Here is a 24,117-nt window from a genome sequence, read left to right as displayed (position 1 = left end):
ATATCATTTTGCCTAGAAATCGGAGTGTCACTAAAGATAAGCATAGGAGCAGAAGAATCCTTTTTGCGAGGTATAAGACATGACTGAGTTTTAGAAGGGTTGAAATCAACTAAGTTGTCTTTGCCCCACTGGAGAATTACCTGAAGATCAGCATTTAAGGAATTGGTAGCAGATTTTCGAGAAGTTGAAGCTGATTGAGCAGGGCAAGGTTTCTCAAAATAGAAAGTGGAATGCAATGTGCTATCATCAGCAAAACTATGGATAGGATTTCCAGTCAATGGAAGAAGGTCATTAATATACAAGAGGAAAAGAGTGGGGGAAAGAATTGAACCTTGGGGGACATCTGCATTAGTGGAGAAGTTAGAAGACAGACAGCCATCTACCATCACCCTCAGTGAGCGATCAGAGAGAAAACTGGATAACCAATTACTAAAAACAGTTGGCAAACTATAAGATGGAAGCTTGTTTAGAAGACCTTTATGCCAAACACGATCGAAAGCCTTTGAGATGTCAAGAGCAACTACTTGTGTTTCACCGAACCTTTCCATTGAATTAGTCCATAAATGGGTAACATAAGCCAGAATATCACCAGTGGATCGACACTGACGGAATCCATACTGGCGATCGTTGATCAGACGGAAGGGTTCTAGGTAGTTTAAGAGTTGGCGGTTAATTGATTTCTCCATTACTTTAGAAAGAGTAGAAGTAATTGCAATGGGACGATAATTGGATGGGAGGGATTTGTCACCCTTTTTAGGAACTGGCTGGATATGAGCAAATTTCTAAGCAGAAGGAAAAGCACCTTTGGAATAAGAAAGTGAAAAGAGGCGGCAAAGGATAGGAGTAATTTCAGGAGCACAGGTTTTGAGAACAAGTGGAGAAATACCATCGGGACCTGGAGCTTTCTTAGCATCAAGATTCGTCAAAATCCTTCTGACATCCTTTTGACGGAAGACCACAGGAGGCATTGAATGGAGCGTGTTGGAAAAGGTGGGGGGGTGTTTTACCAAGATCATTAATACATGAGCTGGAAGAAAAATGGGATGCTAGCAGGTCAGCTTTATCCTTGGCTGAAGTGACAACAGAACCATCTGGTTTGGACAGAGGTGGGAGCAGAGATGGGCAAAAGTTGCGGCCAATAGCTTTGGCAAGAGACCAGAATGCTCGGCTACCGTTAGGGCAAGAAGCAAGTTTTCTATTCTTAGCCTGTTCAAACTCTAGTTTGGACTGATTAATAACTGCTTTACAATTGTTGCGAGCTTTGGTGTAGGCAGAAAATGAAACTGAAGAATTGGAAACAAGCTAATTACGATATGCAACATTCTTCTCTTCAACAACCTTAGCACATTTATTGGAAAACCAAGGTTTAGATAAAGGACGAGATTTTAAAGTGGAGTGTGGGATAAAGGATTCCATTCCTGAAAGAATAATTTCACTGACACGATCTGAGCAAATGTTGACATCAGAAGTTTTGAAACAGTAATCCAACCAAGGAAAAGCAGAAAAGAAATCTCGCAGGTCATCCCATTTTGCATTCTTGTAATACCAAACAACACGAGGTTGGGAATAGCCATGAGATAAAAGCTCCATTGGAGAAGAGACAATCACTAAGTTGTGATCTGAAGTGCCTAAAGGACCTCTCACTTCGACCGTGTACTTAGAAGGGTTTTTTGTGAGAAAAAGATCAAGTGTGTTGGCTGTATGATTAGGATTGTCCGGTATTCTTGTAGGTAAATGAACAATCTGTGCAAGGTCATTAGTAATTTCAAAAGCCTCAGCATCTCAACCAGCTGGGTCATTGTGACTAGAAAACAGAAGCCTGCCGGAGTTGTGAACATTAAAATCACCAAGGAAAATTACCTCACTGTTAGGAAAGTTGGACTGGAGAAAGTCAAGTTGCAAAGAGAGGAAGTCAAAGAGCTCCAAGTGATTAGTGGAGTTGGGAGAACGGTAGAGACAACAGATGAATTTGATACAATGAGGTAGAGAGATTTTATGCCAGAGAAGATCAAAGAGAGGAGATTCCAAATTACCAAGTCTGTGACAGGGAATATCAGAATGGACATATGCACAAGTACCCCTTTGAGGTGAAAGGAATCATATAGTGAATAATTTGGGCATCTGAGATGAGCAGTAGTTGAATCAACCGATAACTGAGATTCTGTCAGAAAATGTACATGGGATTTGGCAGACTACAAGTGGAAATAGACATCATTGAGATTAGAATTGGGACCACGTATATTTGTGAAATGAATTAGGAAGTGCTTGGGAGGTTTAGATCTTTTTGCAGATAAGCTTACTCTATTAGTTTGACATTCATGATGTATTCAATAGTAACAAAAAGTGGGTGGGACATGCTGTATGAAGTAATGAAATTTTGGATATGGCGTACACATGGTAAGAATATACCTAGATCCTTGACATAACGTGGCCTCGAAAATGCTCCCCGCATACACACTACTCGGACTCCCTCCAGTCACTATCTGTCAGAGCAGAGGTAGCAAGATTATACACTAGCTGATCCGGAAGCCTCCTAGAGAGTTACCAATAGGTTCGGTCCGGTGTACTAACTAGCGGCCGGCCTGTGCCTGTGAACACCGTTTTAGAGCTGTACCCTTGAAATGTAAGGAATATTGGATCTCGCCACGATTTTCATCATAATCTCAAAAGTCGTCAATCATACTGCTTGAGGGAAGAAATGGGGAAGGGTTGATCAGAACTTAGCTCTAGAGACTAAACATGGGTTCCACCACTTCAAGCCTCCAATAAGCAAAGTGGTGGTATTGCACCGGTTGATGAGAGTCATCTACCACCTAGTACTGCCTGGTAACATAGAGGGGTGGCATTCCTCCATGTGGTGTGGGCACCACACCTCGACCCCTGCTTACGTTGGTGGTCACCCACCATGTACTTGTGCATGGAGGTTATACCCAGGATTACTAACAGTCCCACCATCGTGAAGGTGCAAGCAGAGGATTTGGCTGTCACAGACTGTCCGGACTTCGCCGAAATTGGGTCCACTTGAGTTGTGTGACAACCTCAAGGACATTACACCAATCTGAAGAATATCCATTAATATCCATTGCAGCTGTCCTGTGATCGATCTTAGAATCCTGCCGGTAATCTCAACATATTCCAGCCTATAAGTAACCTTCAGAATGCCATTTCTACATAATTTCATTGGATTGCACTCTTAATCAATGTCTCCAAGATTTTCCTTACCACTAAAGTCAGTTGATCTAATTGAAGTCAGTAACGACAGATGGATAACTGTCAGTCTGTCATTACCAACTTTACTCTTAGAATAGCATTAACATTGGTAAAGGCTCATGATGCAAGAAAGCAAACTTATTTAGCATCAGCCAAAAAAAAAAAAAAAAAACCCCTTCTCATTTCATCCATCCACTTGCTCCAACTCTTTATCTAGTTCTGCTTTGAATCTGTTTAAGCTGTCAACTTGTACAATGATAGCTGAAAGTTTGTTCCACCAATCAAATACTTGCTAGCTAAAGGCAAACTTCCAGACATCTATCCTACAACTTTCTTTCCTCAATTTGAATTTATGCCCTCTCAGGTAATTATTCTGAGCAAGAGGAAGTACCCATCAGCATTGAGCATGCTCAAACCATTCAAAGCTTTATACACCTCAATCAGATCACCTCGCCGGTGCCTAGTCTCCAGACACTGTAATCTGCAAAACTAAAGCCTTTCTTTGTAAGAGCAACCCTTAGTTCCATTCACTAATCTTGTGGCCCTTCTCTGTACTCGTTCCAGCAGCCCTACATCTTTTTTAAAATCAGACCTCCAGACCTGTATACAGTACTCAAGGTGTGGCTGACCATTGCCTTATACAAGGGAATAATCACCTCCTTATCCCTGCTAGAAAAATTCCTGTATATCATTGACAAGACACCATGAGCTACTCTTGCAGACCATCTGTAGTGCTCAGAAAACTTCATATCTGCCTGCACAATTACCCCCTGGTTCTTTTCATTCTCTACCACTGTCAGTGTAGTACCACACAGTTGATACATCACTCTGGGGTTACTGCTTCCCATATATAATACTTTATATTTGTCAATGTTAAACTTGAGCTGCCACCTCTCAGCCCATCTGCTCGACTTTTCTAGATCCGGTTGCAGTAGTGTACTGTCATTAGTGTCATTAACAACCCTGCCGACCTTCATATCACCTGTAAACTTGGACATTAAGCCTGATATACCATCATCAATATCATTAATAAATACAGAAAACAACAATGAACCCAACACTGAACCCTGGGGGGACTCCATTAATAACATTAATCCACAAAGAGCAGTGTCCATTGATTACCACTCTCTGTCTTCTTCCACTCAACCATCCATTTATCCCTAGCAGCAATTTGCCTCCAATGCCCCACTTCTCCAATTTGTGCAGCAGTCTTCCATGTGCAACAGTATCAAAAGCCTTTCTAAGATCCAATTTTATGATATCAAAATTATTCCTTGCATCCAGTTCCTTTGTGACCACATCATAGTAGCCAATCAAATTGGTCAGACAAGACTTCCCCTTAACAAACCCATGCTGTGTCCGAGCTATAACTGAAGTCTTGTCTAGATGATCCTACAGTGCTTCTTTAACCAGACTGCACTAATTTCCCTGGAACAGAGGTTAAACTAAGAGGTCTGTAATTCCTTTTGTCGCCCTTTGATCCTCCTTTGTGAATTGAAGTCACATTTGCATATCTCCAGTCCATGGGCACCTCCCCTGAGTCCAACGAAGCTCTCATAATTATGGCTAAGGGTTTGCTTACTTCCTTTGCTGCCTTCTTTAATATAACTGGATAGATCCCATCCACCCCAGGTGCCTTTCTTATGTTTATTTTCAACAATTTTCCTCCACTTTGCTCTCAGTTATTGCAAAATCATCTAGCTCACTGCCAGCCTTTATGTATTGGCGATATGTTGGCACTTCTCCAGTCAAGATGAATTTCTCTGAAGTTCAATGATTCTCTCAGTTGCACTGTCACGGAGCATTAATATTTTCAAAAGGGAGTTTTTTTTTTTTTTGTCTATAGTGATACTCATCTATTTAGAGAACTGATTTTTTCCTTTTTGCCCTTAAAACATCCTTGATTATGCCAGAGAATAAAATTTTAGTGAAAAGGGATTTCCCTGCAAAGAGACAAACATAGAATTATGGGATTAGAAGGAAAAATCATTAAATTAGATTAACAGATTTTGTTGCAAATTCAGAACAGTGCAAATAGTGTTTCCTCTATGGAATGTCATTATTATGTTAACAAATCAACTATTCATTATGTGAAAAATTATAGAAATAAAATAAAAATTTGTAGTTGATGTAAAGATTGGGAGGTGGGTTAATGATCAGTGCCAAGCAACACTCCTTCAGAATGGCTTGGATAGGCTTCAAGGATGGTCAGAAAAAGTGTCATCTATGTTTTAATGCAGCCAAATGAAAAAAAAAACTTCAGATTGGGGAATAGCAACCTGAAAATAATTTATACTTTGGTGGGGTATACAGTACAGGAAAGAGATCTGGGACTTACAGTATGAGCAGAGATGAAGATCTCTGAGCAGCATAGACAGGCAGCTAGGAAAGCTCATGGTTTCTTATCAATGATTTATTGAATATTATTATGTAGAGATGGGGAAGTCATAACCCCACTATATAAGGCCATTGTAAGACTGCATTTGGGATGCTGTGTCAAAGTATGGAGACCTCATCTGAAAAAAGATATTGATCTCCTTCATCATCATCATCAGCCGTTTTCAATCCACTGCAGGATGAAGGCCTCTCCAGCAACTTTCCAGTTCCTTCTGTTTTGAGCACTGGCCATCCATTTACTACCCACAAACTCATGAATTTCATCTATCCATCTCCGCCTTTGTCTTCCAGGTTTTCTCCTAGCTCCTCTTGGATACCATTCTGTTATTTTCTTAGTCCATCTGTCGTCATGTCTTCGAGCTATGTGTCCTGCCCAAGACCATTTTAGTTCTTTAGTTTTGATAAGAATGTCATTTACTTGAGTTTGTTGCCTAATCCATGTGTTTCTCTTCTTATCTAACAGTCTGATTCCCAATATGATTCATTCCATTCTTCGCTGTGTAGTTCTCAGCTTCTCCTCCATTCTTTTGGTGAGTGCCCAAGTTTCACTTTCATAAGTCATGGTGGGGAGTATACATTGGTTCATTATTTTACGTTTCAGACAAACTGGGATATTGCTCTTCAGTATGTTACTATATTTCCTGAATGCTATGTATCCAAAATTTATTCTTCTCTTGACTTCCAGCCATTTATCATTATTACAGCTAATAACTTGTCCCAGATAAGTATATGACTCCACCTTTTCAATTACTGCTCCTTCAATCATTATTTCCCTTTCTGTGGCATACTTGTTCATCATTACTTTTGTTTTAGCCATATTCATCTTTAGTCCAAAATCCTTACTAGCTGTGCATAACTGATTAAGATTTTCCTCTAATTCTTTGGGATCGTGGCTTATGACCACAATGTCATCTGCAAATCGTAAATGGTTTAGGTACTCTCTGTTCACGTTGACTCGTTTCTGTGACCAGTCTAATCTTCTGAAAGCTTCGGAGATATTGGGTCTCCTTGTCGAACTCCTTTCTCGATTTTAAATTTCCTACTGTCTTTGTCTAGTCTAATAAAGGAGGTAGCACGCTCATATATTTTCTTCAAAATCATAATATAAGGGGTATCAATGCCTTGTCTTTCCAGTGCCCAAAACATTGCCTTATGCTGTATGGAGTCAAATGCCTTTTCATAATCCACAAATGCCAGGCATAATGGTGTTTTATATTCATTTGCTTTCTCCATTAGCTGTGATATTACGTGAGGGTGATCCATAGTTGAGAATCCTGTCCTAAAGCCAGCTTGCTCTTTCGGTTGATTCTCATCAAGTATTCTTTCTAATCTGTTAGTAATGACCCTTGTGAACAGCTTGTAGATGTGGGATAACAAGCTAATTGGTCTATAATTTCCAATTTCTGATTTATTTCCTTTCTTATGCAGCAAAACTATGATTGCATTATTTCACTGCTTAGGCGTCACACCTTTTCTAATGCACTTTGTGAAGAGCCTTGCCAGTTTTTGTGTTATGTTTCTTCCTCCCAATTTTAACAACTCTACACTAACTTCATCTTCCCCCGAGGCTTTCTGATTCTTAATTTTCTTCAATGCATGTTCTACCTCATCAGGAAGAATATTGGGTATGTCGTATGTGTTGCTACTTTGCAATCCGTCTTCCCCACTGCTGGCATCATTCCCCTGCTCCTTATATAATTCTCTATAGTAGTCTTCTGCTATTTGAATTATGCCTTCTCTGCTGTTTATAAGTACACCATCGCTATTCTTCAATTTCAGTATCATTTGTCTTTCTGTATTACTGCTCATGGGTGCTGATTTAAATCCTTTGTTTTCCCTTAATGCTTGTTCTACTTTTCGTGTGTTAAATCTTCTTATGTCCTCTCTGAGTCTTTTTCTAATGGCTTTGCATAGCTCAGTGTACTCAATTTTCTCCCTGTCAGTGTTTTTCTTGCTTTTCATTTGTCGTCTTCGGTTCATCACGACAAGTGTTTCTTGACTAATTTTTTCTTCTTTGGATTTCTTTTTCCCTATAGGTTTCTTGGGCTTTATCACTTTCAGAAAGTTGTAATATTCCTCGTCGATATCTTGGTCCTCAGCAGTCTGCAGAAGCTCAAACTTGTTCTTAAGTTCCAGTACATACTGCTTTTTCTCCTCTTCTGTTATCTCAAAGACCTTTGTATTATTTACTTGAGTCAGTTTTTTCCTTTCCTTTCCTACATGTATATCAAGTGTACATCTTACCATTCTGTGATCACTTCCAACATTTACCTTATTCAGGACGGTAACATCATTCACAATATATCTTCTGTTAGTGAGGATGAAGTTGATTTCATTAGTAGTTAATCCATTTGGACTCTTCTATGTCCACTTTCTGTTCACCCTTTTCTTGAAAAAAGTGTTCATTACTGACAGTCCTTGAGATTCTGCAAATTCCACAAGTCTTTCACCTCTTTAATTTCTTTCTCCAATTCCAAAATTTCCTATAGTTTCCCTTTCTGTGCTGTTTTGTCTTTTTCCAACCTTAGCATTGAAGTCCCCCATAATAATAGTGTAGTGGGTTTTCTGCTCATCTAGAAGACTCTCAATTTCGGTGTACATTTCTTCAACCTCTTCATCATCATGGCTTGATGTTGGTGCATAAATCATTATAATCTTTAGCTTGTACCTCTTAGAAATCTTGGTATTAGTCTTGACACTCTTGGTGATGTACTTTTGAATTCCAAAATGTTGTTTTTAAAATTTTATGGACCAGAAACCCAACTCCACCTTCACTCCTTTCACTGTTTCCATTGGTGTACAGCAGATTTCCACTTGATAAACTTATAAGTGATTCATTTCTTCTTCTTGTTTCAGCCAAACCGATGATATTCCAATTCATATTTTCTAATTCCTTTTCCAGCTTTAATTGTCTTCATCGATGAGTGATCTTACGTTATAACAGGCCAAGTTCAGTTTCCGTGCATGGCAGCCTGGTCGTACCCAGAGATTCTTAGCACCCTCTCCTTCCACTCTGATCCTCTCACTGCCGTAAGAGGGAGAGTGAAAGCTGCTGGGGACTGAGGGCCATTTGTTTCGTCATGCTTTCATATGCTGGAGGGTTTGGTCTTTTCCTCTTCACGCTGACCAGGCGTCTTGAAGAGAACCACTCTACACGTTCGTTGCCACCTAAGTGACGTAACAGGGCTTACCATCGAGAAGGTGTGCATGAGTGGATTTTAGGAAGGCAGGCCAACCGGACTTCTTCTAAATCTTCTGTAATAGAGAGATATTGGATCCATCAATGTTTTAGGCTGAGTGTCTGATAACACACAGGATGCCTGTTCCCCTCTAAGCCCCTGATCTCCTTGAAAGGTTCCAAAGATGGGCAACTCGTATGGTGAGATCAGCAGAGAAAGATGACCATATGAGGAATGACTCTGATTATGTGGGCTACAAACCTTGGCAACCAGGCACCTTAGAAGGGAACCTGATTAAGGTATAAAAGGCCCTGAGAGGGATTAGTAAATTGAGTGAAATTAAAGTTTCACTGTTATAGAGAATTCCAGAACTCGTGGGCATTAATTCAAATTACAGAGGTTTGGACTAGATTGTACAAAATTTTCTTTTAGCCAGCAATTTGTTGATTATTGGAACAAGTTGGTACCACAGGTAGTTCGGGCAGATAGTTTGAAAAAATTCAGAGGTCAACTGAATAGTTACCTATGATGAGGGAGGCACATAATTTGTCTATTTTGCTATCTTTTTTTTTTTGACTTTGCAGCAAAAGCCCGTGGCTTCCTTCCGCTATATGGATAATTGTAATTTGTAATACTAACTGAACTGAGTCCCATGCTCACTCTGTGAAATATGTTGCATGTTTCCATTTTTTTTTTATTTTTAATTTTGACAATATTTATTCTTAAAAATTTTTGTATCTGATAAGTTTTCTATACATTAGCACTGGGTTTTTGGAATTTTCCGAGCTGACTGTAGCTATGAGTAAGTGCATAAAAAAAAGTTTTTTATGACTTAATGACTTCAAAATCTTTACATTTTCTAGAACAGATGCACATTTTAGGTGTCCTAGAACTAATGTCCTAGAATCCACTAATCCACTAATGTCCTAGAACTAGTCCGAAATATAACCGTTATTTTCTTTACTCATTGTGGTGCACATGACTTATTATTGAACAGGTTATGAATTGATTAATCTGTAGGCAGTCTCTGATTTATGCCATTTTTCAGCATATTGTTATTTCTAATTTAGAGGTTCTAAATTTAAAAACTTTTTTTTGTTTCTTTTCTTTCTCATCAAGAATTATTGGAAGAAACAAAATATCAACAACAGGGCCTTGCTTGTTTTTGACATTGTTTGGCCATCCTTTTAATAATATTGAATACATGGATAATAACCATATAATATCAGTGTAAAAACGCCATAAACAACTCTTAAATAAAAACTACGATAGTAGTGTAAAAGGGCATCATTTCACCTGTATCTCATAATGTGCTCATCCTTCACAAGTTTCATGTATTGCACTGCCTCGAATAAGTAATGCTTCACTAATAGAGAAGACTATTGTTACTTATTATCATAGGGCACCACCACCCAGACGGCCCCATTTCAAGGCTTGTTGGCATTTCATCGGTGGGTGGGCAGGCACCCTGATATTGCAAACATGACAACCCAGTTGTGAAGATAATCCCACAATATGAGAGATGCCAAAGTTGTATGTGATAATTTTTAAGTAAGACTAAATGCAGTTAGGCATAATATTTTACGAGTTATCTTTATCTATATAATATCGGTGTAAAAACACTATAGACAACTCTTAATTACGATAGTAGTGTAAAAGGGCATAATTTCAACTGTATCTCATATTGTGCCCATCCTTCACAACCAGTTACCATGTATTGCACTGCCTCGAATAAGTAACGCTTCACTAATAGAGAAGACTATTGTTACTTAATCTCATTGGGCACCACCACCACCACTGAGATGGCACCATTTCAAGGCTTGTTAGCCTTTTCATGACAACCCAGTCAACAAGGGTTGACTAGGTTGTCATGTTTGCAATACCAGGGTGCCTGCTCACCCACTGATGAAAGGCCAACAAGCCTTGAAACAGTACTGTCTGGGTGGTGGTACGCAATGAGAATAAGTCTACCCACAGAATTTTACATGACCATCTGCACATCTCTAGGGTCTCTGCACAATGGGTTCCAAGATTGCTGATGCCTTTGCAGAAGCAACATCGAGAAGTTGAGAACTTTTTTGATCTGTTGGTGACGACTGCCTGGTGTACCGGTATGATCCGGAGACTAAAGACATGTCAAAGCAGGGGAAGCACACTTCCTCCCCACCTTCCAAAAAGGTAAAGACCACTCCATCTGCGAAGAAGGTGATGTCCGTGTTTTGGAACAGAAAAGGGGTTATCCTAACAGATTACCTACCTCCTGGTTCCGCACTTGCCAGAGAATACTACAGAAATCTTTTGAAAAATTTACGTGATGCTTTGAAGGTGAAAATTTTTGGAATGTTAAGCAAAGGTGTCCGTACTATGTCAGATAATGGACTGGCTCACATGGCAGTTGCCACCACCAACTTTGTTGCCCAGTACAGCTTTGAACTACTGCAGCACCCACCCTATTCTTCTAACCTAACATCATCAGACTTCTTCTTGTATCGAGAAATTAAGTAACCATTGCATGGACACCGTTTTATTCATCTCAGGAAGCCATCAATGAAGTGAAATCGTGATTCCAGGCAAAAAGTATGGACATTAGCATTAGTTGAAGCATATGATGCAAGAAAGCAAACACAGCATCTTCCAAAATGGGGGGGGGGGAACTTTCACCGATCCAGTCACTCTAGATCAGCCTTGAACATATTTAAGCTATCACCTTCTACAACAACAGACGGCCGTTTGTTCCGGCAATCAACCACCCGATGGCTAAAGGCAACCTTCCACACATCAATCCTACAACTGTCTTTCCTCAATTTAAATCTATGCCCCCTCAGGTTCTTAATCTGAGCAAGCCGAAGTATTCCATCAGCATTGAGCCTGCTCAAACTATTCAAGGCCTCGGATAACCTCACAGGTGCCTAGTCTCCAGATGCTGCAACTTGCAGAACTTAAGCCTTTCTTCGTAAGAGCACCCCTTTGTTCCTCTCACCAATCTTGTTGCCCTTCTCTGTACTCATTCTAGCAACTCTACATCCTTCCTAAAATGAGGCCTCCAGACCTGTATGCAGTATTCAAGGTGTGACCTGACTATTGGCTTATACAAAGGGTCTCTGCTAGCAAAATTCCTATATATCATTGATAAAACAAAATGCCCTGCTCTGGTAGCCTGTCTGCACTGCTCAGAGAACTTTATATCTGACTCACAATAACCCCCAGGTTTTTTTTCATTCTCCACTTCCCTGAGTGAAGTACCACACAGTTTGTACATTTCTCTTGGTTTACTGCTACCCATATGCAGTATTTTGCATTTGTCAATGTTAAACTTCGGTTTCCACTTCTCAGCCTATCTGCCTAACTTTTCTAGACCTTGTTGCTGTAGCATACTGTCTTTACTGTCATTAAAAACCCTACCAATCTTTGTATCATCTGCAAACTTGAACATTAAGCCTGATATACCTTCATCAATATCATTGATAAATACACAAAACAGTAATGTGCCCAGCACCGAACCCTGGGGGACACCACTAATAACTTTATTCTGCTTAGAGCAGGGTCCATTTATTGCCACTCTCTGCCATCTCCTACTCAACCATTCCTTTATCCATTGCAGCAGCTTGCCGTTAATGTCATACCACTCTAATTTGTTCTGCAGTCTTCCATGTGCAACAGTATCAAAAGCTTTCCTGAAATCCAAGTATATGTTATCAAAATTATTTTTTGCATCCAGTTCCTTTGGGATCACATCGTAGTATTCAATTGAATTGGTCAGACAAGACTTCCCCTTAACAAATCCATGCTGTGTCTGAACTATTGCCTCAGTCTTGTCTAGGTGATGTTGTATCACCTCTTTAACCAGTGATTCCATTATTTTCCCTGGAACAGAAGTTAAACTAACAGGTCTATAATTATTTGCATCACCCTTTGAAACCTCCCTTTGTGAATTGTGGATATATTTGCGCATCTACAGTCCATGGGGACCTACCCTGAATCCAAGGAAGCTCTCATAATTATGGCTATAGGTTTGCTTAGTTTGTGTTTAACTTCAGCAATTTCTCCTTCACTTTGCTCTCAGTTATTACAAAATCACTTAGCTCCCTGTTAGAGTTTGATGTACGGCTGGCATTCCCCTCCTTGAATAACTCCATGTGTGAATGTAGATGCAAAATAGTCATTCAGTTTATCAGCTACTTGAGCAGGATCATCAATAATCGAATCATCTATGTTATGTGGACCAATCTGATTCATCCCCTTCCTTCTAGAGTTTACATAAGGAACTCTTTGCTGTTTTTTTTTTGCAGCCTTTGCCAAGGATTTCTCGTAATCTGCCTTTGTCTGCCTAACCTCCATTGTGACTTGATTATAATCTAGCTTATATCTACCATAGGCTTCTGTGTCACCTGTTAATTTATATGCATCCCATGCATTTTTCTTCTCTGCCAAGAGCCTCAGTAATTCATCTAACGTCCATTTATGTCTGAACAGTATTTCTTAGTTGATATGAAAATCCTGGTAGCCTCCAAGATTAAGTCCTTCAAGGCTTCCCATTTAGAATTCGCCATTGGTAATATTATCCATTGATCCCACTGTATAGAATTTAAAAATTTTTTGAGATCACTGTAGTCACCTTTATGAAAACAAAAACCCTTCCCTCTACCCTTGATGGTAGTTATATCTTTAAGTAAATCGCACATCAGCACACTGTGATCACTGTCACCTAGTGGTTCATTTTTCTGTAAATTTGAATGCATGAATATTCACTACTGATAATCAGATCAAGAGTATTACTCCCTCTGGTTGCCCCTTGGACATGTTGCTGTAGGAACCAATCCTCCAATAAATCCATCTTGCTAATGTGCAAGTGACCAACCTTGAGGTTGTCACAGACATTCTCTCATTTAGTTCTTGAGGTTGTCACTCTCTCAGACATTCTCTCATTTAGTCCTTGAGGTTGTCACAGACATTCTCTCAGATATGCCAGACAAGCTGTACTTGCTACCTGGGTGTCTAAAACGCTGATGGAACTGATATTCGGGTGACACTCAAGTCAAGTGGACCCAATTTCGGCGAAGTCCGGACGGTCCGTGACAGCCAAATCCTCTGCTTGCACCTTCACGATGGTGGGACTGTTAGTAATCCTGGGTATAACCTCCATGCACAAGTATATGGTGGTGACCACCCAGATGTGAACCAACGTAAGCAGGGGTCGAGGTGTGGCGCCCACACCACATGGAGCAACGCCGCCCCTCTATGTTACCAGGCAGTACTAGGTGGTAGATGACTCTCATCAACCAGTGAAATACCACTACTTTGCTTATTGGAGGCTTGAAGTGGTAGAACCCATGTTTAGTCTCTAGAGCTAAGTTCCGGTCAACCTCCCTAACTCTTCCATCATGCAGTATGATTGATGACTTTTGAGGTTATGATGAACGTCGTGGTGAGATCCAATATTCCTTACATTTCGAAGGTACAGCTCTAAAACAGTGTTCGCAGGCCGGCCGCTACTTAGTACACCTGACCGACCTATTGGTAACTCTCTAGGAGGCTTCCGGATCAGCTAGTGTATAATCTTGCTACCTCTACTCTGACAGATAGTGACTGGAGGGAGTCCGAGTAGTGTGTATGCGGGGAGCATTTTCGAGGCCACGTTATGTCAAGGATCCGGGTATAATGTTACCACGTGTACGCCCTATCAAAAATTTCATTACTTCATACAGCATGTCCCACCCACTCTTTCTTACTATTGAATACACTATGAATTGTCAAACTAATAGAGCAAGCTTATCTGCGAAAAGATCTAAACCTCCCAAGCACTTACTAATTCATTTCACAAATATACGTGGCGTCAGTTCTAATCTCAACGATGTCCATTTCCACTTGCAGTCTGCCAAACCCCATTTACTTTTTCTGACAGAATCTCAGTTATCGGTTGATTCGACTACTGCTCATCTCAGATGCTCAAATTATTTGCTGTATGATTCCTTTTGCCTCAAAGGTGATACTTGTGCATATGTCCGTTCTGATATTTCCTGTCAGAGATTTGGCAATTTGGAACCTCCTCTCTTTGATCTTCTCTGGCTCAAAATCTCTCTATCTCATTGTGTCAAATTCATCTGTTGTCTCTACCATTCTCCCAACTGCACTAATCACTTGGAGCTCTTTGACTTCCCCTCTTTGCAACTTGACTTTCTCCAGTCCAACTTTCCTAACAGTGAGGTAATTTTCCTTGGTGATTTTAATGTTCACAACTCCAGCTGGCTTCCGTTTTGTAGTCAGACCGACCCAGCTGGTCGAGATGCTGAGGCTTTTGCAATTACTAATGACCTAGCACAGATTGTTCATTTACCTACAAGAATACCAGACAATCCCAATCATACAGCCAATATGCTTGATCTTTTTCTCACAAACAACCCTTCTAAGTACATGGTCGAAGTGAGAGGTCCTTTAGTCACTTCAGATCACAACTTGGCCGATCGGGCTAGCCGGGTGGGTAAAGTGCCTGCCTGGCAACCCAAAGGTCGCGGGTTCGAATCCCGCCTCGGGCGTGGATCAAAGTACTGCAAAAAACTTTGGGAGGTGCACTATGGCCACAGAAGCTGATGCGCCAATAACTACCAAAATAAAAAAAAATAAAATAAATATAGATCACAACTTGGTGATTGTCTCTATTCCAATGGAACCTTTATCTCATGGCTATTCCCAACCTCGTGTTACTTGGCATTACAAGAATGCAAAATGGGACGACTTGCGAGACTTCTTTTCTTCTTTTCCTTGGTCGGATTACTGTTTCAAAACTTCTGATGTCAAAGTTTGCTCAGATCGTGTCAGTGAAATTATTCTTGCAGGAATGGAATCCTTTATCCCACACTCCACTTTAAAATCTCGTCCTTTATCTAAACCTTGGTTTTCCAATAAATGTGCTAAGGCTGTTCAAGAGAAGAATGTTGCATATCGTAATTGGCTTGTTTCTAATTCTTCAGTTTCATTTTCTGCCTACACCAAAGCTCGCAACAATTGTAAAGCAGTTATTAATCAGTCCAAACTAGAGTTTGAACAGGCTAAGAATAGAAAACTTGCTTCTTGCCCTAATGGTAGCCGAGCATTCTGGTCACTTGCCAAAGCTATTGGCCGCAACTTTTGCCCATCTCTGCTCCCACCTCTGTCCAAACCAGATGGTTCTGTTGTCACCTCAGCCAAGGATAAAGCTGACCTGCAAGCATCCCATTTTTCTTCCAGCTCATGTATTAATGATCTTGGAAAAACACTCCCCACCTTTCCCAACACGCTCCATTCAATGCCTCCTGTGGTCTTCCGTCAAAAGGATATCAGAAGGATTTTGATGAATCTTGATACTAAGAAAGCTCCAGGTGCTGATGGTATTTCTCCACTTGTTCTCAAAACCTGTGCTCCTGAACTTACTTCTATTCTTTGCCGCCTTTTTTCACTTTCTTATTCCAGAGGTGTTTTTCCTTCTGCTTAGAAATTTGCTCATATCCAGCCAGTTCCTAAAAAGGGTGACAAATCCCTCCCATCCAATTATCGTCCCATTGCAATTACTTCTACTCTTTCTAAAGTAATGGAGAAATCAATTAACCGCCAACTCTTAAACTACCTAGAAACCTTCCGTCTGATCAACGATCGCCAGTATAGATTTCGTCAGTGTCAATCCACTGTTTATGTTACCCATTTATGGACTAATTCAATGGAAAGGTTCAGTGAAACACAAGTAGTTGCTCTTGACATCTCAAAGGCTTTCGATCGTGTTTGGCATAAAGGTCTTCTAAACAAGCTTCCATCTTATAGTTTGCCAACTGTTTTTAGTAATTGGTTATCCAGTTTTCTCTCTGATCGCTCACTGAGGGTGATGGTAGATGGCTGTCTGTCTTCTAACTTCTCCACTAATGCCGATGTCCCCCAAGGTTCCGTTCTTTCCCCCACTCTTTTCCTCTTGTATATTAATGACCTTCTTCCATTGACTGGAAATCTTATCCATAGTTTTGCTGATGATAGCACATTGCATTCCACTTTCCATTTTGAGAAACCTTGCCCTGTTCAATCACCTTCAACTTCTCGAAAATCTGCTACCAATTCCTTAAATGCCGATCTTCAGGTAATTCTCCAGTGGGGCAAAGACAACTTAATTGATTTCAACCCTTCTAAAACTCAGTCTTGTCTTATATCTCGCAAAAAGGATTCTTCTGCTCCTGTGCTTATCTTTAGTGACACTCCGATTTCTAGGCAAAATGATATATCTCTTTTGGGGATCACCCTGACTTCTAATCTCTCTTGGCACAAGCACATTACAAATATTGCTTCCTCTACATCTAAAAAACTTGGTTTTCTCTTTCGCTCTCGGTGTTACTTTTCTTCCCAACAGCTGCTCACTCTGTATAAATCGCAAATCTGCCCTGCCATGGAATATTGTTCCCACATCTGGGGTGGTGCCCCCAAAACCTCTCTCAGGCTTCTTGATTCCATTCAGAAGAGGGCAGTTAGGTTAATTAATGATTCATCTCTAACAGAGTCTCTCCACTCGCTTTCTCATAGACGTACTGTTTCTGCTGCATGCCTCTTCTACAGATACTTCCATGGGCACTGTTCTTCTGAATTGGCTTCTATAATTCCCGCTCTCTCTTTCAAAACAGTCCGAACATGTGCCACCACCAGCCAACATCCATTTACTGTCCAACTTCAAACCCACAGAACCAACTTTTCATCTTCCTCATTTATTCATTAAACTTTCGTTTTCTGGAACAACCTTCCCTCATACGTATTTCCTGAAAATTACAATCTACAGAAGTTCAAGTCCAATGTCAACAAATATCTTCTTTTGTCTTCTCAAGCTGCAACCCAAGCATGGTACTAAGTACTATAGGTTCTAATACCTCTTGTGTTTGGGGCTCACATAAAAAAAAAAAAATAATAAATAAAACCCACAAGTACCAGTCAACATCTGGAAAGTTAAAATCCCCAATTACAAGGCATTCGATTTACTGGCCCAATCTATTTCTCTGCACAACTGTTCATTGTACTCATCAGAGTCATTAGGCCTATTACACACTCCTACTCTCATTTTCCCTTTCCCAGTTTTTATGTCACACCAAACATACTCAACATTGCACTGTACTCCCATGTCAACTCTATGCATTTCCTTAGATTTTTAAGTATTTCTTAACTAGCAGCATAACCTCCTCCTCACTTCCTACCCTGTCTTCCCTTTCTGTACACATTGTACTCCCCAAATTACAATTCTGCAATGCTTGACCAGCACTTCAAATTCATCAAATTGATTTATTATACTTCTAGCATTGGTGTAAATGCAAGTATACATGCACCTGTTCTTACTCGTAGTTACCCTAACACAGCCCATGTATTTACTTGTTCCATGCTGACTCCCAGCAGCTCTTGAAATCTCCAGCAACTTGCTCTCAAGGCTGCTGCTCATTACAATAGAAGCAGTGCAAGAATCACTTTTGCCTCTGCCTGTAGCTACTGTTAATCTTTTAGTCTATGAATCCCCACAAGATAGCAGTTTTCCGACCCACCTAACACTGCCTTGATAGCATCAGCAAATATTCTTGCACCCTTTCTATTTAAGTGTATCCTATCCCTGTAGAAGCAATATCTCCTGTTACAGACCATGCAGAAAAAAATTATACCCTGCGAATCTTGCACAATTGCTCCAGGGCCGAATTGATTGATAAGGCTCTCATCATATACTCCTTGCTATTGTGTCTGAGCAGAATTGCAGACACTTTCAATTTTAACCCTAATTAGCGACTTTTTTTTCACCATTGACCTGTACTTGTTAAGTAAATCTGTAGATCTCTTACTCTTAAGGTCATTAGTGCTAATGTGTGCAACCATATCACCTTTTGTGCCCTTAAAACATTATATCTGCCCTACAACCCCAACAACTTTTGCCCCTGGCAGACATACCCAGGTCCTGTTCCACCTATCCTTTTTGCATAATATATTCCCCATCTCCCTGATGGGGATTTTGGATTTCCCAAAATCCAAGTATATAATCACCAACAATAACTAGTTCCTGTGAGACCAGTGCATTCTGCCTTGGAGCTTGCTGCTATCTTGTCTGATGCACGGAAGTGAGCTCTGGCATTCAGTTGGCAGCTGAGAGCTTGATGGGCCCTTATATTAATTTCTTCGATGGCATCTACCCTACACATCAAACTCTCATATACACCCATCAGAATGCCGAGTTGGCACCTAATTTCTTCACTATCTGTGCCCCTAGCACACATAAAGACATCCTTCTTGGCTAGATCATATCCTGTTCTAGACAGGTCTGCAAACATTTCACATTTTGCGCATTGTTTTAGACTATGATGCCTTGGAGAATCTTCCAAGCCACAGCACTCCTGTTACTTTGTGCCCGTTGCTTTGCTGCTCTAGTCTGAGCCAATCTCCAAGGCAGAATGCACTGGTCTCACAGGAATTATTCATGCATTTAAGTATAATTCAATTAACAATGAAACAATGAAATTTAATAAGATTAATAAATTTTACTGATTAATTGATAATACTATACAACAGGTCTATAGTTACTTCTGTCAACCTGATATATATATATATATAAAAATAAAAAAGCAGAAACCAAGAAAGTAGGCAAATGCATTCCAAGGCAGCAAAAGCTAAACCTCAGCAATGCAAGGAAAGTAAAAAGATAATAAAAAAAAATAATAAAGGGAGAGAAAAAAAAGAAAGATAAAAAGTGTAAAAATTGTTAATACATAGATAGAAGATGGAAAAAAGCGATTTAATATAATACATATAAATTTAATCAAGAAAGAATATAACCACATAATACACTTTATCAAGAAGGGACATTGCCATACAACTCACAACCCTGGCATCATCCTCAGGTGTCAACTGCTAGAATTGCAAGCAGGTGGTAGATGATGTTCATCAACCGGTGAAATACCACCACTTTGCTTATTGGAGGCTTGAAGTGGTGAAACCCATGTTTAGTCTCTAGAGAAAAGTTTCCGGCATCCCCCTCCCCCCATACTTCTCCTAAAACCCATGCATGGTACTAAGTACTATAGGTTTTGATACCTTTCGTGTTTGGTGTTTTCATAAAAAAAAAAAAAAAATAATAATAATAATAGCAATATTGTTCTGTATTTTTGATGTGAAATACATGCCAACATAAGTAGAAAATAAAATTTAGTTAAAGATTTTGATTAATATTAACAGAAACTGAAGTAAACATAAGTTTATTTCAGTTTCTGTTATTTCTTGCTTTATTATCTTTATATATTATCTTTATTATCTTTATATATATATATATATATATATTTTCTTTTTACAATGAATAGCGTATATTAAAAGTATTCACTGAAAATGTAAGATAGAGTAGTTGTATTGTATTGATATTTGAAGTGTTTTAAATGTTTTTTATTTTTTTTAACTTCAATCATTGTATGTTTTACTGAACAACCAGCCTCATTATACAATAAGAAAAATGGTATTTGCAAAGTTCACAAGTGTGTGTGTGTGTGTGTGTGTGTGTGTGTGTGTGTGTGTGTGTGTGTGTGTGTGTGTGTGTGTGTGTGTGTGTGTGTGTGTGTGTGTGTGTGAGAGAGCTAGCTGCATTTTACAGTTTATTTGCATGTCATGGGCAAAACTTAGATCATCTTCCTGAGATAACTAGGCAGCCAGATTAGCAAATAACAGACATTACTACATCTTATTACAAAATACGGTTTATGCCTCCTGGCCACAAGTAATTATGAGAAATATTCACATAATTTACCTAATTTTCATAATTTTGAAAGGGCCAATAGCTATCTTCGTCCATTTTAGATCTGAGTCAGCAAACATGCTGTGTCCCCTTAGGTTTTTGTTTGCCTAAATCAAATTAGCTAGGAATTTTATTTATTGCTTCAATTTAAGTTGTGTTATGTGCGAGAATAGATGTCTTCTCAACCGAATACATTGAATGAACGTTTTACAATTGGAACAAAAAATATTAGAAGTTTCTCATGTCTCATGTTATTGTGTTTTTTGCACTTGTTGCCAACTTACCTCAACTTTGTGTGTCTACCTGTGTCTGACTTCCAGTTTTTAATGGGAGGGAAGGTCTTGTTTTAATAATGAAGGACTCATCTTAAACAGTGTCACTTTCTGTGGAAAGTGGCATGAATAAGTATATAAACAGAGTGGGGTGTGAGCATCAGTGGCCATTCATGAACCAAATGACTCTTGTTGAATTAAATAAAATATAAATATGAAATATAAATATAATTAGAATTCAAAAAATTCTTAATTCTGCAATAGTAATCTGGGTCATGACAGCATATTTCTGAGATCATTTGAAACATACCTTGGGAATGTTATTTTTTACGTATAGTACCCTTTAAAAATTAGTGAATTTATATTCATTGGTATTTGTTTATATTCATTCAAATATCAAGAACTTGGAAGTGTTTTGTAATATGTAAAGTAAATGAACGTAAGTTCTGCTAACTTCAGTAAATAGCCATTTATGGGAATGTAGTTTGCTTTTAAGTTCTTTTACATGAATATAGTACTCTTTTGTTAATGTGTACTTTAATGTAATATATTTATATTTTTAACAATATATTTTAGTGAGGGAATATATTGTTCCTGAACCCCAGGAATTTCTTCTGATCAGAATAGAATCACTAGTAAATGCTGGCTGTGAAGAGGCAGCAATCCGCTTTTGTCGCTGGTGCATAAAATTTGCTTGCCAAAATAATGAAATAGTAGAAGAGAACTTTGATATAAAAGATACCAGTTGGCCAGAAAATGAAATGGAAAACAATCACTGGAGATGGTGTTTTCTTGAGTGGCTTTTTAAGCTAATGTTCAGGAAAGGTCACCTTCATGATCTTGTTGCAGAGGTAAGTTTTGTTTCAAGTTTTGTAATCTTTCTTGTTTGAGAGCTTTAATTGTCATTTGTGTCTATATCATTTTATTTTAAAAATATGAAACGTAAAGGATCTTTTGATGCTCATTGTTAGAGCAATTTTCCCATTTGAGCAGTTTCTCCCAGTTTGTTTTCTTAATAATCTGTGGCTTCTAGAGGAAATTTAGAAAACGACTCTGGCTTAAATCAAGAGGTAAGTAACAACATATATACGCATTATATATATAATTATACTATCTTATTAAATAAATTATTAATAATAATAATATTAGTAATATTAAGATTAATAACAACATATTAAATTTTAAAACACAGCTATTTCCCAATTAGCATCACTACATTATCCAGGACTGTCACTAGCATGGATAGGAGATTACTTTCCTGAATAACCCGATTACAAGCTTTATAGTCTTCATTTTTAAACTTTTCATTTTCCTTCAACTATTTATCTCAAGACTGTGGGTTGTTAGGGTGCCTAAGGTTAAGGGTTATCTATTTCTGTCGTAATTTCACTTCCTGTTGGCAAAGTTAGGAGTTAATTTGAAAGTGTCTGTAATTCTGCCCACACATGATAGAAGCAAGTACATGTTGAGAGCCCTATCAATAAATTTGGCTCTATAAAGAATGTGCAAGGCTCATGGGGTAGAATTTTCTCAACATACTCATTTAGTTTGTTAGCCACCTGAGCAGGATCATCAACAGTTGAACCATCGATATCCAGCAGACCAATCTGATTCATCCCTTCCTTCTAGAGTTAATAGAAGAGATTGTTTTTAGAAGGATGGGATATGTTTAAATAGAAAGGATGCCAGAATATTTGCAGATGCTATTGAGGCAGTGATAGGAGGGTTGAAAAAGTGCTGTAGTGGGGGGGGGGATACACAGACTAATTGATTAACTAGAGCTTCAGGCACAGATGAAAATGATTCTTGTACTGTTTCTATTGGAACACGCAGCAACCTGGACAGCAAGGTGTCGCAGATTTCAGGTATTGCTGTGGGTCATCACAGAACAAGTAAATACATCAACTGTGTTAAGGTAACTAAGAGTAACTTAGTGTATATGAAAGTACACTAATGCTAGGTGTTATAAATATATTTGAATGACTTTGAAGTACTGATTAAGTCATTGAATACAGACATTGCAGAGATATCACAGAAATGGTGTCACTCAGACACAAGTGGTGCTGAATTTGAATATGGGGAGTACAATTAATATACATTGTATATAGGAAAGACATACAGGATAGGGGGGGTATGCTCTTAGTTAAGAAGCATATTAAATCTAAGGCAGTCAACATAGGTGTCAATTGCAATGCTCAGTCATTTTTGTGTGACATAAGCACTGGGAAAACGAAAATGAGAAGAGTGTACTGTAGGCCTAATGACTCTGATCAAACAACTATACAGAGAAATAGACTAGGCCAGTAAATCAGAATGTCTTATAATGGGGATCTTAATTTTCCAGATATTGACTAGAACTTGTGGGTTGGTCACTCACCCGCTAGCAAGATTTTGTAAATTTATTGGATGACTGTTTTGTACAGCAGCAGCATGTTAGAGAGTGCTAACAAGAGGGAGTAATACGCTTGATCTGATTATTAACAGTGATTATTCATGCATTAAGAATCTGCACATAAAAGAACCACTAGGTGGCAGTGATAACAGTGTGTTGATGTGGAATTTAGCATTAGTAGAGGCATATGATGCAAGAAAGCAAGCTTATGCAGCATCAGCCAAAAAAAAACCGTTCCCATTTCACCCCTCCATTCGTTCCAAATACCTGTCCAGCTCAGCCTTAAAATTATTTAAGCTATCAACTTCCACAACAAAAGATGGAAGTCTGTTCCACCAACCAACTACCACTAGCTAAAGGCGAACTTCCGCACATCTATCCTACAGCTGTCTTTCCTCAATTTGAATTTATGCTCTCTCAGGTGATTATTTTGAGCAAGAGGAAGAATCCCATCAGCATTGAGCATGCTCAAACCATTCAAGGCTTTATACATCTCAATCAGATCACCTCGCAGGTGCCTAGTCTTCAAACACTGTAATCTGCAAAACTTAAGCCTTTCTTCGTAAGAGCAACCCTTTGTTCCATTCACTAATCTTGTTGCCCTTCTCTGTACTCGTTCCAACAGCTCTACATCCTTCTTAAAATGAGGCCTCCAGACCTGTATACAGTACTCAAGGTGTGGCCTGACCATTGCCTTATACAAGGGGATAATCACCTCCTTATCCCTGACCGTCTGCACTGCTCAGAACACTTCATATCTGTCTACACAATTACCTCCTGGTAATTTTCATTCTCTACCACTGTCAGTGTAGTATCACAGACTTGGTACGTTACTCTGGAGTTACTGCTTCCCATATGTAGTACTTTACATTTGTCAATGTTAAACTTAATTTGCCACCTCTCAGCCCATCTGCT

General features: G+C 39.1%; 1 protein-coding gene across 1 annotated transcript in view; it reads left to right on the top strand.

Moving 5' to 3' along the window:
* LOC150076166 (uncharacterized) overlaps nucleotides 1-24,117 on the top strand; it is a 287,981-nt gene that overhangs the window by 160,104 nt on the left and 103,760 nt on the right. The window contains exon 4 of the mRNA XM_090387515.1: nucleotides 21,387-21,661. Within this exon, the coding sequence (XP_090243641.1) occupies nucleotides 21,387-21,661 (275 nt within the window). The remainder of the gene's footprint in view (nucleotides 1-21,386; nucleotides 21,662-24,117) is intronic.

The sequence above is a fragment of the Mastigoproctus giganteus genome, chromosome 13 (assembly GCF_048544385.1).
Source record: "Mastigoproctus giganteus isolate SK-2022 chromosome 13, ASM4854438v1, whole genome shotgun sequence".
Lineage (NCBI taxonomy): Eukaryota > Metazoa > Arthropoda > Arachnida > Uropygi > Thelyphonidae > Mastigoproctus > Mastigoproctus giganteus.
Note: the sequence above shows the minus strand (reverse complement) of the source record. Positions and strands in the feature narration are given on the sequence as shown.